The sequence below is a fragment of the Thunnus thynnus genome, chromosome 8, assembly GCF_963924715.1.
Source record: "Thunnus thynnus chromosome 8, fThuThy2.1, whole genome shotgun sequence".
In the NCBI taxonomy this organism is placed as follows: Eukaryota; Metazoa; Chordata; class Actinopteri; order Scombriformes; family Scombridae; genus Thunnus; species Thunnus thynnus.
In genome coordinates, this window is record NC_089524.1 from 28122614 (window position 1) to 28138830 (window position 16217).

Consider the following 16217-nt stretch of genomic DNA (forward strand, 5'->3'; position numbering starts at 1 on the left):
AGTTTGTGACATTTTATAAACCAAGCAATTGATTAATTGAGAAAATAATTGTCAGATTAATTGACAGTGAAAAGAATTGTTGCAGCCTTATTGGTCAGACAAAACAAGCAATGACGATGTCACCTGGGGCTCTGGGAAATTGTGATGGACATTTTCAATATTTTATGCTATTTTATATACTAAACAATTAAAAATGATCAACAGATTGGCAGCGTCTTTTAGTTTTGACAGTTCAGAAAATCAGCAACTTTGTTAGATTTGCTCCTTGCTTCAGCACCACGACATCACTCAACCCAGCTTAGAAACTGTTTATCACTTAACCCCACATAAAACCACAACATGACATTTTTACACTTCAGTTTCTGTATGGGTTAATTTTCACAGTCATCATGCTAAGCTAAACTAACTGGCTAGCTAGTTTTACATCAATCACATAAATATGAATGTGGTATAGTTCTTCTCGGCTCATTCTCAGCAAGACAGCAAAATATATTATCAAAAATATCAAACTAATCTTTTAATTAATTTATTACCAACACCCAATTACTTACATTTTGTAGATATTTTGTAATAGAGGACATTATACTGTTAGACATCTGAGCCCTCATTTGAAATCTATTGTGAAGCTGTTTACATGCCAGTAAAACACTACTGCAGTAACAATGTTTGGATAGATTTTGGTGCATTGCAACAATATAACACCCACCTCACATATTCAACCTGTGCTGCCACTCCAGCGCTGTTTACTATCGCAAACAACAAAACCCTCTCTGCCCACCAACACTTCACCTCCCACTCTACCACCTGTGGTGACAAAAAAACTATCCGCAGCCCACAAAGTGTAGCAGAAACAAATAAAAAATAAAAATGCAGCAGGTCTGGCAGCTTTCACAGCGCTGCCTCAACCAGAGGAGCTGGTGAGGGGCACCTGGTGAACAGCGGAGGATAATAAACTCACACAACCAATATACAGTAACAGCTGATGGACCTGACAGTTATATGAATTCTTGACGTCCCTCCCACATATAAAGCAATACAGCACATGAAGGCATGTCTTGCCATCACCACGCTCAATAAAGTTCCCCCTTTTGTCACTTCTATTCTCTTTCTCTCTTACTACATTAATCTCAGGTGATGGAGCGAATGATGTCAGTATGATCCAGGTCGCTGATGTGGGCGTGGGGATCTCTGGACAGGAGGGCATGCAGGTAAGGAGAAATCTAGGCGGGACTGTCCAGGAATGTGAGTGACAGATGAAGAGAGTGACACGGAGAAGGGGGAGTGGATGAGTCTTAAAAAAAAGAAAAAAGACGAATGAAAGGAGCTAAGAGAGAGAAGATAAGGGAAGACACTGGCATTCTTTTGCATGGTTAATGGGTTTTAATTACTTTTAAGTGTGTGTTTTAGTCATCCGTACACATCCTCTAAATAGGATTGCCTGTGTGTTGCTGACTCAGGCAGCTTGCTCTGTGTCCTGCAGAGAAGCAGTACACTTTATGGCTGCTTCAGAGTCGAATCCATCCACACCAGCGTCTCTCCCTGCTCTGAGGTCACGGCCAATGCAACAGCCAAGGTAGCATCTTTGGAAATGGCAGCAGAAAAAAAAAAAAAAAAACCCTTCCCCCCCCCGCTCATTTCATTCGAGCACCCTGTTCCGGGAAGGTGATCTTGCATAGCGATGATGGAGATTCCCAATTAACTTCCAGGGGAGGCTTTGCAGGAGCGCTGCTGTGTAGCACATCTGTTAAAGTCTCAGTATCCTGTCCTTAACTGAGCCGCCAGATTAATCATTGTTAATCAAACGTGGTCTTAATGAGACAGCGGTCACTCCTCGGGGTTCCTTGGTGTGCTGAGATGCACATTTCCGTGCTCAGGCCAGCACACTCTGCATTATGATTAACAGACCTTTCTTCCGTTAGGACCGCACTCCCCATGTAGTCGTTTAGAACTCGTTATTAGAGCGCAGCAGAAAGCAAGGAGCTGCACAACGAGGTATCTGCTGTTATTTTTCTTGTTGACGGATAATGTTGACTTTTGAGATGTGTTATAAAAGGTTAGCATGCCGTTTAAAAAGGAAGTTATAAACCTGACTTCACCTCAGGGAGGGTTTTGTTTTAGATGTTGATGGATGAGACTGACAGACTCTCACTGCTTGTAACGATGAATCCCAAAAGCCGGACAAACCAATTAAGGGTTATTGCTTTGGAAAGATTATTTTATTATTTCCCACTGAAGATTCATCAGAAAGAAAGTGCAGCGGTGTGGGCCATTCGCAACAGTTGTTTTCCTAATAACTGCCTGTGTCAGGCGTGTTGATGATGTGAGAGAGGAGGTGGAGGATGGAGGAGATTGAATGTTGGATCCCTCTGGTGTTTCGCAGGCGGTGATGGCGAGCGACTTTGCTCTCCCACGTTTCCGGTATCTCCAGAAGCTCCTGCTGGTCCACGGACACTGGTGCTACTCCCGCCTGGCTAACATGATTCTGTATTTCTTCTACAAAAATGCTGTAAGCTCTTTTTTAAATATTGTAATCCAAATGTGAAAGTGAACATAGCTAATATCATGACACAAATATGCAGTTTGGGTGAGAATTGACCAGTTGGGAAACAGTTTCGCTGAAATGATGCGTCATGCCTCTTCATGTGAATCCATCCCGTTATCTTTTGTTCCCACAGATGTTTGTAGCGCTCATCTTCTGGTATCAGTTCTACTGTGGATTCTCAGGTTCAGCCATGATTGACCAGTGGTATCTTATCTTCTTCAACCTGATGTTCTCCGCTTTCCCACAACTCATCACTGGCACGCTGGACAAAGACGTGTCAGCAGAGACTCTCCAACAACTACCTCAGCTCTATGCAAACGGCCAGAACTCTGAGGTCTGGTTCACATGTCGTATTTGTCCCTTTTTCTTTGTCTCTCTGCTTTTATATATGTTAAAATATGTTTAATGAAGCTAGTAGTGTAAAGGAAGATGTATTTTTATTCAACTGATGCAGCTTGTCCAATATCTTTGCTTTATGGAAACTAAATGACAAATTCTATACCTATTGACTTGACATTTACATTCATCTCATTACAGGAAATCTAATGTGTGTTTTTAAATGGTACACAAGTTTGAAAATATAAAGACTAAACTATATACTGTATACAAATCAAAAAAATTGTAAATTATTACTTACAAGATTTTGAGAAGGTGTTGTTGAAGTTTTTGGGTTTTTTTGTTGTTCATTTATCAAAAAATTCTGAATTCAAGGTCCTCTTAATAGATTTCCTCTGGACCTTTCAGCCAAAACATGTGAATTTCATCAGCAGTTGGATTTTGCTCAGTTGTTATAAAGATGGTTCGACCGTCATCATGACGCAACACATCTCTCTGCAGATGAAGGCCATGAGATTTGGCTGAAAACTCCAGAGAAAATCTAGTGTACGGATGTTATGTTAAGAATTTGTTATGTCAAACTATTTTTTCCAACCCTCAAGCTCAACCTTTCTTTTTTTACATTTTATAAGATTTATGGACCTTGTGTAGGGTTTTGAGCAAATGAGGTTTGCTTGGAGAAAAAGTGTCTAAAATTAGACATGAAATTACCACTGTGGTTCAGACTGAAATATGTCCTCAATAACTATCGGATAGATTGCCATGAAATTTTCTACAGACATTCATGATTCCCAGAGGATGTTTTCTAATGACTTTGGTGACCCTCTGACTTTTCTAGCGCTAGCATGAAGTTCACATTTGTGGTTTGAAGTGAAATACATTACCAGTCAAAAGTCTGCACACACTTTCTCATTCAAGTGAATGGGAAGGTGTTGCCAAACTTTTGACTGCTACTGTATCTAAACAACTATTGTATGGATTGTCATTAAATTTGATACAGATATTCATGTCCCCTCAGGATCAATTGAAATAATATTAACTTTTCCTCTAGTGCTATCATCAGGTCAAAATTTAATGTGTCAAATTAAGTGCCAGCAAAATTAATGACATTTCTATCACCCTCAACTGTACTTTGTGCTTAGTGCTAATTAGCAAATGTTAACATGCTAACATGCTAACACTGATGGGAACACGGTGAACATTATACCTGCTGAACATCAGCATGTCAGCATTGTCTTTGTGAGCATGTTAGCATTTAGCTTAAAGCACCACATTGCCAAGTACAGCCTCAGAGAGCCAACTGTGAGCATGAATGTAGACTCTTAGTCTTCTTACCTTTATTACTTACTACAAACACCTTTCTTGTATTATTATAAATTTTGCAAAATGACAAGTCAGCTTTTTTGTGAGTTCATGAATTTTGCCTATGTAGATTGGATTTTTTTGTGCGTGTGTAAAAAGCACCATAAATGTACACTTATCAAGGATTTTCAAGGGTTTTCAATGGCCGTGTTGAACTGAATTGGGAAAACATTGCAGAATTACTCTCCTTCAAATATGTTACTAATCATTAGTGTTTACTACACAGAGCTCCAAAAGCTCAGCTCTCAGCTTATGTTTTATATCATGTTGTCCAGCTGCTGTGATCGGACCTCTGCTCTGTTGCTCTGTCATATTGATGAAGCATGTGACTGTGAATCTCTGGTTTTATCTTACAGGAATATAAGCCATATATGTTTTGGATGAACATGATTGATGCCTTCTACCAAAGTCTGATCTGCTTCTTCATTCCTTATTTTGTGAGTCTGGCTTTAATTTCCATCAGCTCATCTTTACTCAGTAATTCCATGTTGATCTCAGTTACTCATCATTTCCCGTCTTTCCATGCTGTCTCCTCCCGTTCTTCTTCTTCTTCATCCTCCAGGCCTATGCTGACTCTGACGTGGATCTGTTTACATGGGGAACTCCCATCACCACACTTGCCTTATTCACCATTCTGCTGCACTTGGGCATTGAAACCAAAACCTGGGTGAGAAGCCTAATTGTAGACTTGTTGATGACAATACATAAGACTTTTTTACTTCAGCCCAGTACAAAGAAATGCCTCATCTCTCTCAGTGCTGCTTTTGTCTCAGCATCTTGGCTTTGCGAGGGCACTGGTGTGAAGGCTGACAGGCACATGGATGTTTAACTCTGGCTGATTAGATTGAACTAGAAAGCACTGCAGCATCAGGGCCTATATATCAGCTTGACAGTGTGTCTGCCTCCGTCCAGGCCCTCTGCAAACAGTCTATACTACATTACAACACACCAGTACTTCACACTGCCACACAGGTACCCCCCCCCACTCTCCCCCCGCGCCCACACACACACCCCCATCCTCACACACACACACACACACACACACACACACACACACACACACACACACACACACACACACACACACATCTCACTACCTTGGTTTTATTCTTGGGTAATATACGTATGGTTCTCGTAAACGGCAGTCTTGGTCATGAGTCATTTTAAATTTATGACCCTGCATTGAATCAGTCTTTTCCATTATGCCGAGGCTGTAAATTTAGCCTGACAAGTTTTGTACATGAAAAATGTCCTTTTCACTAACTACCTTCCTGGACATGATGGGCCCTCGTGCAGAGAAGTATTCACACTGAACAGCATCGACTGAAGGTAAACATTTCCAAACGCTCATCTGGCAGGTGCTTCATTCTCTAGCTGCTCCAGAACATAATGCATGCAGGATTGGTAAACGGCTGTGAAAGTCAGTTAAAGGTATTTGAGGTGACAGCAGGCAGCGCTCTTTCTCCTCCCGCATACAGTAGCTGTGAGGCCGTTAATTATCTGCTTCTGTGTGTGTGTCAGGAGGGGATAAATTAAAGCTGCACTTAAAATATTTCATATTAATGATCTATTAAATGACTACAAGTAATGGGAAAGATGTCACTCACAGTGGCAAATACACAGAGAAATATCACCCGACTCAGCAGTTTCTCTCAGCTTCATGTAGTCTTTTAGCGTCTTTCAGCTCATTGTTTTGGTTTTACAACTGTAACTTCATTTTTGGGTTTCTAGCTGCAACAGGCAGCTTTTTTGTTTATTTTTACAAAATGACAGACAGACAACGTTAGCAACTAGTTGGTGAACAACACAACAAGATATTCCCCTCAAGAGTTTATGGAGACCAAAATAGAGCTAAAAGTAGAGCAAATATTGGACATAGATGTATCAGGTGGTAGTGTCTAATGTTGCTCTGTTTCTGCTGGATGTTTAAATAGGCAACTGTTTGGTTACATGTTCACCGTAACAACTTTATGATGTAATAATATGTTATAGATTTAAAATTGTATTGATAATCTGTGCGTTGTACTATAAACACTTGCTGTGAAGCAACTTTGCTAACCACTGCACCACCGTGCCACCAATACACATGTTGTACATAATGTAGTATGTGTACAACAGTATGTGTCTCTTGTGGATAAATCATGTCCACGTTCACTTAATAGGAATTTTAAATATGAAAACTATGTTTTCTTCCTTGGAAATCTTATTTTCTTCTTTGTTATGATTTAGACCTTTACAAAGTTATTTGTATGTTCACTCTGTTCTGTCGTAGTTATTTTAGAAAACTGAACAAAGTAAATAATCCTAACATTTCTCATTGTCTTCTTTCACTATAGACCTGGATGAACTGGCTGTCTATCGGCTTCAGTACAGCTTTATTCTTCACTGTGGCTCTGTGCTACAACGCCTCATGCCCCACCTGCTACTCCCCATCTAACCCCTACTGGACCATGCAGCGGCTGCTCAAGGACCCCCTCTTCTACCTGCTCTGTGTCATCACACCTGTAGCAGCGCTGCTGCCCAGGTACACTGCTTGATTTGTGGTTGACTGAATATACAAGCTCCTTTCACAAATATTTATGATCCGTGTCATGAATTATACGTGTTATTAACACCAGATGCCTTTCATGTTTATCCCATGAGCCTGGCATTCATTTCTGGAATAGTGCTGAAGTGTGTCCTGATGTCTGGCTCTGCTTTCCTTTCCAGATATTTCTACAGGGCGTGTCAAGGCACGCTGTTTCCCAGTCCAGTCCAAGTTGGAAGGCAGTTGGATAAACTCCCCTCTGAAACCCGCAGGAACATCCTCAGTCTGAGCAGGGTCAAGGTGGGGTCACCGCTCAGCCCCAAACCTCCCTTCCTGTCCCTCACAAAGCCCACCCCCAAAAGCTGCAATAAAAAAGACCAGAGGAGCTTCCCCAGCTCCAAGACATCACAGGCGTCTGCCTTACAAACAGATGAAAAGAGGGGCCAGAGAAGCCCCCTGGGGCCAACAGACAGTGAGAAGGGCCTCTCAGATCTCTGCACATTAGTTCCTACAGAAATAGACACTCTCCCTTACACCAAAGACGCTCCTCCGCTTTCAGGGGAGCAACAGCCTCCTCCCACCAAAGACTCCGGGAGTCTCGATAAGACTTTAGAGCCGTCAGATCTGAGTCTGTCCAGCTGGATCACCTCCACGCCTCTGCTCACACAGACAGACAGCATCGAGCTGAACCTGCCCCCTGACGGCGGCTCGCAGTGTGTCAAATACACAAGAAACTCAGAGGAAATACTCAAGTCTGACCACACCGCTCATCCAGCACACAGGACGGAGCAGGTGGCAGAACAGTTGCTGCACACCACCCTGTGATGTGTTCCAGTCTTAAAGTATGTTATACTACAATTTGCACGATAGTTTTTTAAAATCTAATTTTATTGTATTTTTCAAGGAGATTCTTTTATAAAAGATACAAATAGGTACTTTATATTATGGATGTATAAAGCTAAAGTTATTTTTGAGGTTTTGGAGATGGAAGAACTGGAAAGTCTCCTGTCTGTTTGTTTTTTATAATCCTGGGAAACTTTTATTTTCACAAAGATGCATCTCAGTACTTGATCAGGTTTTTAATGTAAGGAAGAGCAGAGTAGAGACATTCCACTGCTGGGTTATATGGGAGTATGTTTTCTCTCTGATATGGTACCCTGCTCATTCTTTCAGCTTTGCCTGTAAGTGACTTGTATCAGATGCCGCTGTGGCCTTAAATCAGTGTTGGTTATTCCTAAGAAGAGATGTTTTATATATGTTTTAAGTCCCCACGGAAACATGTTTGATTTTGTGTGTGAGGATTTCCCAGTGGCATTGGTTTAGTGCATATTTCAGTCTCTTTGCTGGATTTGCAGGCATTTCTTTCTTTCTTGAGGCTGTTTATAGCTGTTCTGTAGTACAGTACATTCCACTGAGTAATTATGAGAGCTGTTGACTTATATATGATGATATAATCACGTGTTAGGAGCATATACCAAGAAATTTCAATTTTATAGTCTTTATACAGCAAGAATCTACCAGAAATTATGCTCTTTTCAAGTGTGTGTGTATGTGTGTGTGTGTGTGTGTGTGTGTGTGTGTGTGTGTGTGAATTGACTCATTGGATCAGTTTTAACAGTGCTAGCCATTTTCATATTAAAGAACAGTCAGAAATTTTGGGAAATACGCTTATTTGTTGTCTTGGTGAGAGTTAGATAAGAAGATTGATACCATTTTCATGTTTTTCCATTCAGTATTAAGCTAGAGCCAACAGACAGTTAGCTTAGCGTAATGACTAGAAACATGAGGAAACAGCTGCTTGGCTCAGTCCAAAAATAAGAAATCTGCCTGCCAGCACCTCTAAAGCTCACTAACAAAAATGTTATATCTTGATTTTTCATACTAAGTCTAAGTGTGAAAAGGCGATGTTGTAGTTTTATGGGGAGTTACGCTGTTTCTTGGCCGGGTGCAGTGACTTCCTGGAGACTCCACTGGTTGCAACCTCACAGTATTGACTCCAGGAAGTCACTGCACCCGGCCAAGAAATAGTTCAACACATACAACATGTAATTTTTGTTACTTTTGGACAGAGCCAAGCTAACAGTTTCCCCGTTTCCTGTCTTTATGCTAAGCTAAGCTAACTCCTGGCTGTAGCTTCTTATTTAGGGACATACATTGGAAAGGTATCAATCTAATCCGTTTAAGTCTCTGTAAGAAAGCAAATAATTTCCCAAAATTTCAAACCATTCCTTTAAGCACTGTACAGTAGGTTGACAACAAGCTACCTTCACGTGTTTCTCATTTTTACTTGAAGGTCTTTTTTTTAACAGTTTATATATTTCATGTGCTGAGCTTATTTTACCCCAGTCCAGTTGTTGTTTTTTTTCTGCTGATGTTCAGCTGTAAACCAAAAGCTCAGTGGTGAAAGAAGGTCTTTCCCAAAGTAAAAGATGAGGCTTTAAGATTTAAATTTGCACTTTGAAAGCATTAGTTTAGAACTGCAGATGAGTGTGTTGGTGCTGGTGACAAGTTAATCGTTCAGATACAGTAATGAAAAAGATGGAAAGTGTTGTTGTTCACACTTCTGCAAACATCATGATGTTCTTTTCGTCATGCACAAACTAACTAGTAAAGGTATAGAAAATTGGACAGATTTGATGAATTGTTCAGCATTTAAAGCGGCTGCACCTTGAATATGTTGATTGTTTTCTTCTTGTTCATCTATTGCCTCATTGCAGTGCATTTTTGTAAAGTGTATCATTTACCAAAGATCATTTATATTTCTGTATTTTCTAAGCAATAGTATGTGCCTTAACACTGGATAAGAAATTACAAATCTAAGAGTTGTTGCTCTTGAAGCTGTTATTTGTTTAAAGATGACGGTGCATCTTTGTTCAGTGAGGAGCATTTTGTGTTCATGTCGATGATATTTAAGAGGCTACATGCTATGTGGTTTCTTTTCCTCCTGTCTGTTTTTGCACACGGTGCTTTTCTCTGGCATTTTGTTCAGATTCTGACTCCACAATCTGTCCACTTTGTTTTATAGGTTCTGTCTGTTCTGTGCTTTTGGCGTTGCACTTTGTGTGCCAGAATGAAGCTCGAGCGTATTCACTTGCTGCATTCCAACATAGCCACTTTCACAAATTCCTCACAGGAACATTCACTCTGTCTGCACACGGCCTTGAACATATCTTGAGCTCTGTTTATGGGTTTTTCATTTGTATTTTGGTCACAAGGTAGGTTGTAGATAGTTGCACATGTTTTTACATTGTGGTTGTAACACTCAAAAGAGGGAATCCTTGAATTCAGTTATCATGTGAGGTATTTATCCAGATATCTAATAGACCCAAAATCACATAGTTGTGGTACAGTCCAGCGTCTCTAAGGAGATGATTGTAGCAAACTGGATACACTGCAGAGCTCAACAAATGCCATCAGCAATTTGGAAAAAACATTCAGAATGACAAGTATAGATCATTTCTTTGTCCTTTTAAGCAAAAGGAAAACTCATATATCCACATTACTTCTATCGTGGCTACTTGTGAACAAAATAAAAATGATAATTAATTAAATTGTCTCTTTTTAATATTGTCTTTGAGTTGTTTGACCTGCATTCCTTTAAGGCAGTTATGTTTCCCAGATGAAAACAAACACCCTGACATATTTGAGTGAAAATAACGAAAAAGGAAAAGAAGTTAAAAGTTATGTCCTCTTCAAATCATTGCCATCTTAAAAGCATTTGATCTCTGAACTTCAACATAAATCTGGTAAGTGCTTTAATGGTATAAGTGGTTTCTCCTACACAAGTAACATGTGTGTAGCCCACTGGGTGGATCAGTACCAGAGTTAGGGGTTTTATTCCCACAGGATCCACCACGCATGCTAAAAATGTAACGTCTCATCATGCTGACAGGTGCTAAAAAAATGACAAAGACAAGGCAGGTGGAGGAAAAGAAAAACAGAAATGTAGCAGATGATGGTGATAATAAAGTATATCATAGTGTTAAACCAGCAGCAGAAACACATTAAAATTCATCTGTACTCTCACATAGCTTGACCCTTCACCTCAGTCAGCTTATGAAGGAGTTAGTGGTGCTTTGTCTCAGTAATATGCAGTATATCTGCATAAATTCAGTCTCTCTGTCCTCATCTGCTCACATATCTGCACAAAGGTGTGAAATGGGAGGCCTCCAGAAGATGGATGATCTTTGGCCTGGTGTTGCAGCGGTTTGTCTTTGCCTGGTGTGTATAGCATCTGCAGTGGGGGCATTATTAATGTTTCTTTTAAGGTACGATGAGGGAAAAGGGACAGATGAGCCTCTGCTGATGCTGCCTTTACTTTGCCACCGCTGCAACGGGACGGCCAAATTACTGACCCCTGCTGCATTTTGCAATAGCAGGTTCCTCGACTGAACACAGAGATAATGATGACTCCTGTACCCTTGCAGAGCTGCTCTCTCCATCTCTTTCAAAGCCCGAGTGTACACCAGCTGGATTGATCAACTGTTTTTTTTCTGCATACTGTTATGTAAGTGTGGAACTTTTGTGCCATTGTGCAAAGCTCTAAACGCTTTTTTTTTTTTTTAAAGCTGCACATACATAAAATGAATTTTTGTCAACAGTGTGAGAATTAATGTAAAAGATTGATAATATAATTAAACAGGCTCCACTCTGGAAATGAAGGGTTCCTCACAGCCTTCTTTCATTTTCTCTAATTACTTTTCTGATAACCTGCAGTCTGCAGACAGTCAGGAGACTAATTCTGCAGAGCTAATGGAGTTTAATTTGCATTTTATCATAGAGGAGCTCCATTGATTCTGGTCATTAAAGTCGCCTTGACCCGCCTCATGACCCATTGTTTTAACAAGCTTAAATCAGGACATTTTCAATTTCCTAAACTGCCTCATAAATAATCTGGTCCAATGAAGCCGTCAGAAAACTGGATTATGGGAAGAGTTTATGCGTTAAAAGCCTTGCAGCCTCTCCTCTCCACTCTCCCTCAGTGTTGCTGAGAAGACTTGAAGATTTGTTCATTTACACCAGTGGAGATCTGCCCTGCATCACTTTTGATTCCAAAAACAAATGAAGGTTTTTTGCGAGCCAGGGCCATCTGTCTTCCAGTTGGTGGAGGCATTGTGAGGCTCCATTCTGCATTATCACGTAGGAGTGGTTTTAGCCAAAGCATTATTGCTCTTTTCAAGCCTAACTTCCCACTGACACATAAATCCATCCAACAGAGACACTGAACAGATAACACAAAGATACATGTTCACACCTACGGTTAATTTAGTCTTCAGTTCACCTGACCTATGCATCTTTGGGCTGTGGGAGGAAATTGGAGAGTAAATATGCAAACTCTACATAGAAAAGGAACAGTAACAGTGGTGGAGTGGCATTCGGGAAAAGATCCTGGTGGAAATTATGATTCACTTTGCTGATCCTCATTTCGTTCAGTTGAGTTCAAAGATTCGGAGTCATTGACCGTGTAGTTTGTTTGGTTTTTTTTCCAACATCATCGTTGTTCACACCGCCAAAACATTCAGCACAGATTATGACTGACTTCAGTTCTGTAGTGAATTCAGCATGTTGCTGCTTTAAATTAAGTTCAATACAAAACTAGGCCTAGAAAGTAACCATAGACTATATATAAAGATGGATGTAGTGAGGTGTGATGTCACCTGTTTGTTTTGTTTTTGTTTAGTGTGTGTGTGTTTTACACAAAGTCAAAGAGATATCTTTTAACTATTAGAGACCCACTATAGACCCATTTTTATCTTTTTGAGACAGGAGATCTTTAGGGGGAGACAGCAGGTCAACAGTATATGTCACATAGAAGTGGTATACAGCATCTGAAAGCTGGGAACTTAAAGATAAATTTGAGATGCAGCTCAGCACTGTGTGTCAAGTTTTTCTAGTCATAAATCTGTAACAAACATTGTGTTTTGGTTAGGCACCTATTCAAATTTTGAAAGTTTAAAATGTATAAGGGCTTAGAGCATTATGATGACCATTCCCATGCTCAATTATGTCTCATAAGTTGTTGCAGCAATTTTTGGATTGATACCATTTGTTACACAGATTTGGTGCAAAATTTAACCATTTTGACTACTCAAGAATTGATCCCTCCTGAAAATCCCTCCACATTAATACCACATTAAGACCAAAGACCAAAACTTTGAGGAACACCATAGAAAAATTCATGCTGTGATCAAAAACTTTTGATATTTGGAAATTTCTGTAAGAATTGCATTTGGTGATTGGATGGATGAACACTTCTGTTCTGGAAATTGCTCAGAAACCTCCTTATTGTCAATATACCTGGGAAAGTCATACATCCTCTGAATACCCTGGTCTCTAGTTTGTGGTTGTAAAGTTTCATGAGGCTGTGATCATCCTACAGGTCACTATAGGTCATTTTATACAGTGAGGTCAAGTTTTAAAAAATGGTCTCTCTTCAATGAAATGGCTACTATGGGGACTAACATCATCATACATTAATACAATTGGGCTCACTGAATCCACAAGAGTCTCAGCTATACAGTCATATTCCATTTATGCAGCTCAAAGACTATTTAGGGACCCCAGTATGCAGAAATATTCAAATACTGTACACCATTTTTAGAATAGGCGAAAATAACACATTTATACTTCATGAAAAAATTGCATGGCTTTACCCCCAGACTGCATGGGATTAGCATTAAGTTGGCATGTCTGTATAGGGGAGACTCGTGGGTAACCATAGAACCCATTTTCATTGAGATATCTTGAGGTGAGAGGTCAGGGGACTCCTTTGAAAATGGCCATGCCAGTTTTTCCCTCATCCAAATTTAGCCTAACTTTGGAGCATTATTTAACCTCCTGACTAGCTAGCATGACATGGTTGGTACCAATGGCCTTAGGTCATTTAGTTTCATATGATACCAGTATCTTCAGTCTCACTTTAAAACTGAACCCGCTACAGCCTCCAAAAGACAGTAATTTTGGCCAAGATTGTGGACGTCTCTGAGGATTAAAATACTTCACAGGTTTTATCCATTTAACCACTATTTCCATAAACTCAAGAATGTAAGTTGTACCTTTTGTGGGGAGCTCAGAGAAACACTGCAACATTTATTTTGGTCTTTGCCCGCATACAAAAAGACTGTGGAGTCAATTGTTACGATTTATTGCTGATCATATCTGCCCTCACTTTTTATTACTTTAGAAAAATGTATTGTTTGGATTCACTGAATTTGACAGGAGCCAGAAGTGAGAAGGCTGGACAGAGATGTGGTCTTCATGTCTCCAATTTATGTTTCCTACAACATAACTGCAACGTCCACAACGTCACATCATAACCAAGTCTACAGTTTAGTAGTAGAGGAAATGAGTGGGCCCTCCCAAAAGTGATACAAGACTCAAAAAGCTTGTACACAAAACTTAGAGCAAAAAACGAAAGCTAAAGGACAAGAAACGGCATGTTAAAAACGTGCTAAGTAATAGTAATAATAATAATAATAATAAAAGGAGGTTTTATTGCCACCTCAGCAACCTTCCCAATTGAAGCAGGCCAATAAAATAGTTTAAAAAGTGAAGCCCACTCCTGAGCAAGAACCAAGAACCAGGACATCTGAAAACAGTGCATCGCATAAACCAAGAACAAGCCTTATTCACATAGTCCTTGTTTTTGCCTCACAAACATTTAGGTCAACAGTTTGCCCGCTTGTTGTTATGATATCAGTGTTCACAATCTGATGTGTTGAAAATCCCCCGGGCATCTGATGAGCTTGGATTATGAGCAAAAAGTGAGAAGGCTGATCAGAGACGTGGCCTTCATGTCTCTAGTTCACATATCCTGAAGACACCAGTTCTGTCCTTCTTACCTCAGTGAACCCTGTCTCTGTTCATTGTATGAAACACGTCCAAGAATCACTTAACAACCACGATAAAATAATCCCACACTCCACACTACAGCCGTGCAACCTTCAATGTCCTCTCCTGAACTATGTACCACCCTGCAGTCACATTCCTAAACTGCCAACACTACAATTGAGGTTAATTGATACGTTCCAGGAAAAGAGACGTGTCGTGATGATGTCAGTTTTAGGCACTCTTAATCCATATCAAATGGCTGGGAGGGGAATGATATAACCGCAGATTATCACACATAGAGAGCAACAGCCACAAGTATCAGCTAATGTTCAGTGTTAGCGCTTTGCATGAGTCAGTGGCTGCTTAACCCCCATTCCCTCTATTTGAAACATTAAACATAACAACCTGAGCAGAAAGGTTACTTGGAAATGATGAAACAAGTTCCTGTGTGCACCGGAGTGTAAAGCTCAGGCTATACAGCAGATTAATAGAGATGACTCCCTCTCCTTTTCCTCCACTACATGCAGCTGTGATGGAATACATGCATCAGAGTATAAATTATTGTTTTGTTTATTTTTCTTAAAATACTTCTTTTAAAATGGAGACAAAAATAAGAAAGGGGCAAAAATGATCAAAACATTTCTTTATTTTTTTTTAGAAAAGGGAATTCTTTGGAAACAATTAGACAATTAGAATCATATATTTTACATTTAAAATGTTTCCCTTTACATCCAAAAAGGTCTAATTGGCAACAGAAATACTGTAATGTAGGCCAGTGGTTCCCAACCTGGGGGCAGGACCCCATCAAGGGGTCACAAGGTAAATGTTAGGGGTCGTGAGATGATTAGAAAAGAAAGAAAAATCAATGACTGATACCAAAATTCTGTTTATTTTTTCAGACTTTTTAAAAAAATCTTTGGTTTTTGGACTCTAATAAATAAACCAAATAAAACAGCCATCAAGAAAGCAGCTCATAAGCAGAAAACCTGCTCGCCTCATGCTCTGTGTGCTTACAGAGACCTCCAGTGTTCACACTAAGAACTGCAGCAATGTGCTAATGTAGAATCTTTATGCTCACATAAGGATGGTGATTAACACCGTGCGTGCTATATTTTTATTCAACTTGTCTTGTCTCAATCTCATTTTCTCACATTCTTAGAATTTTAACATGCTCTTATTAATATTCTGAAAAGTAGTCCAACTGCTTTCAGGAACATGTTCTTGATCATCTATGAATGCATTTGCTTATTGTAAAAAATATTAACTTATTTCCATTTTAGGCTCTCCTTGTGAATTAATTTCCATTAGTATTTGCATGCATAACAGCTGTATTTACTTTATTTTGACCTCCATAAACCACAGGGTTTAAGATGAAGTCTCTTCAGTGTGCAGCGTGACATGGAGGACTGACGGGTACAGAAACCAAATGTCACACCAAGTGTAAAACTCCACAGTACATCAGGCTCGAACACTGGCAGAATAACAAACATCTCTTCTCCTTAGATAATGCATAATTTACAAAGGCCTATTGCAGAATGAGATGGCAGGCTTTTGACAACCTGCTCTATAGGCCAGCTTTGATTTATGGTTTATGAATATGATTTAGAGGTTATGAATGAG

General features: G+C 39.8%; 1 protein-coding gene across 1 annotated transcript in view; it reads left to right on the top strand.

Annotated features, from left to right (window-relative positions):
- atp10a (ATPase phospholipid transporting 10A) overlaps positions 1 to 10318 on the top strand; it is a 33750-nt gene extending 23432 nt beyond the window's left edge. Inside the window, exons 15-21 of the mRNA XM_067597754.1 lie at positions 1132 to 1208; positions 2381 to 2506; positions 2676 to 2876; positions 4597 to 4677; positions 4803 to 4907; positions 6577 to 6764; positions 6950 to 10318. Coding sequence (XP_067453855.1) covers positions 1132 to 1208; positions 2381 to 2506; positions 2676 to 2876; positions 4597 to 4677; positions 4803 to 4907; positions 6577 to 6764; positions 6950 to 7592 — 1421 coding nt within the window. The 3' untranslated portion in view covers positions 7593 to 10318. The remainder of the gene's footprint in view (positions 1 to 1131; positions 1209 to 2380; positions 2507 to 2675; positions 2877 to 4596; positions 4678 to 4802; positions 4908 to 6576; positions 6765 to 6949) is intronic.
- The last annotated feature ends 5899 nt before the right edge of the window (positions 10319 to 16217 follow it).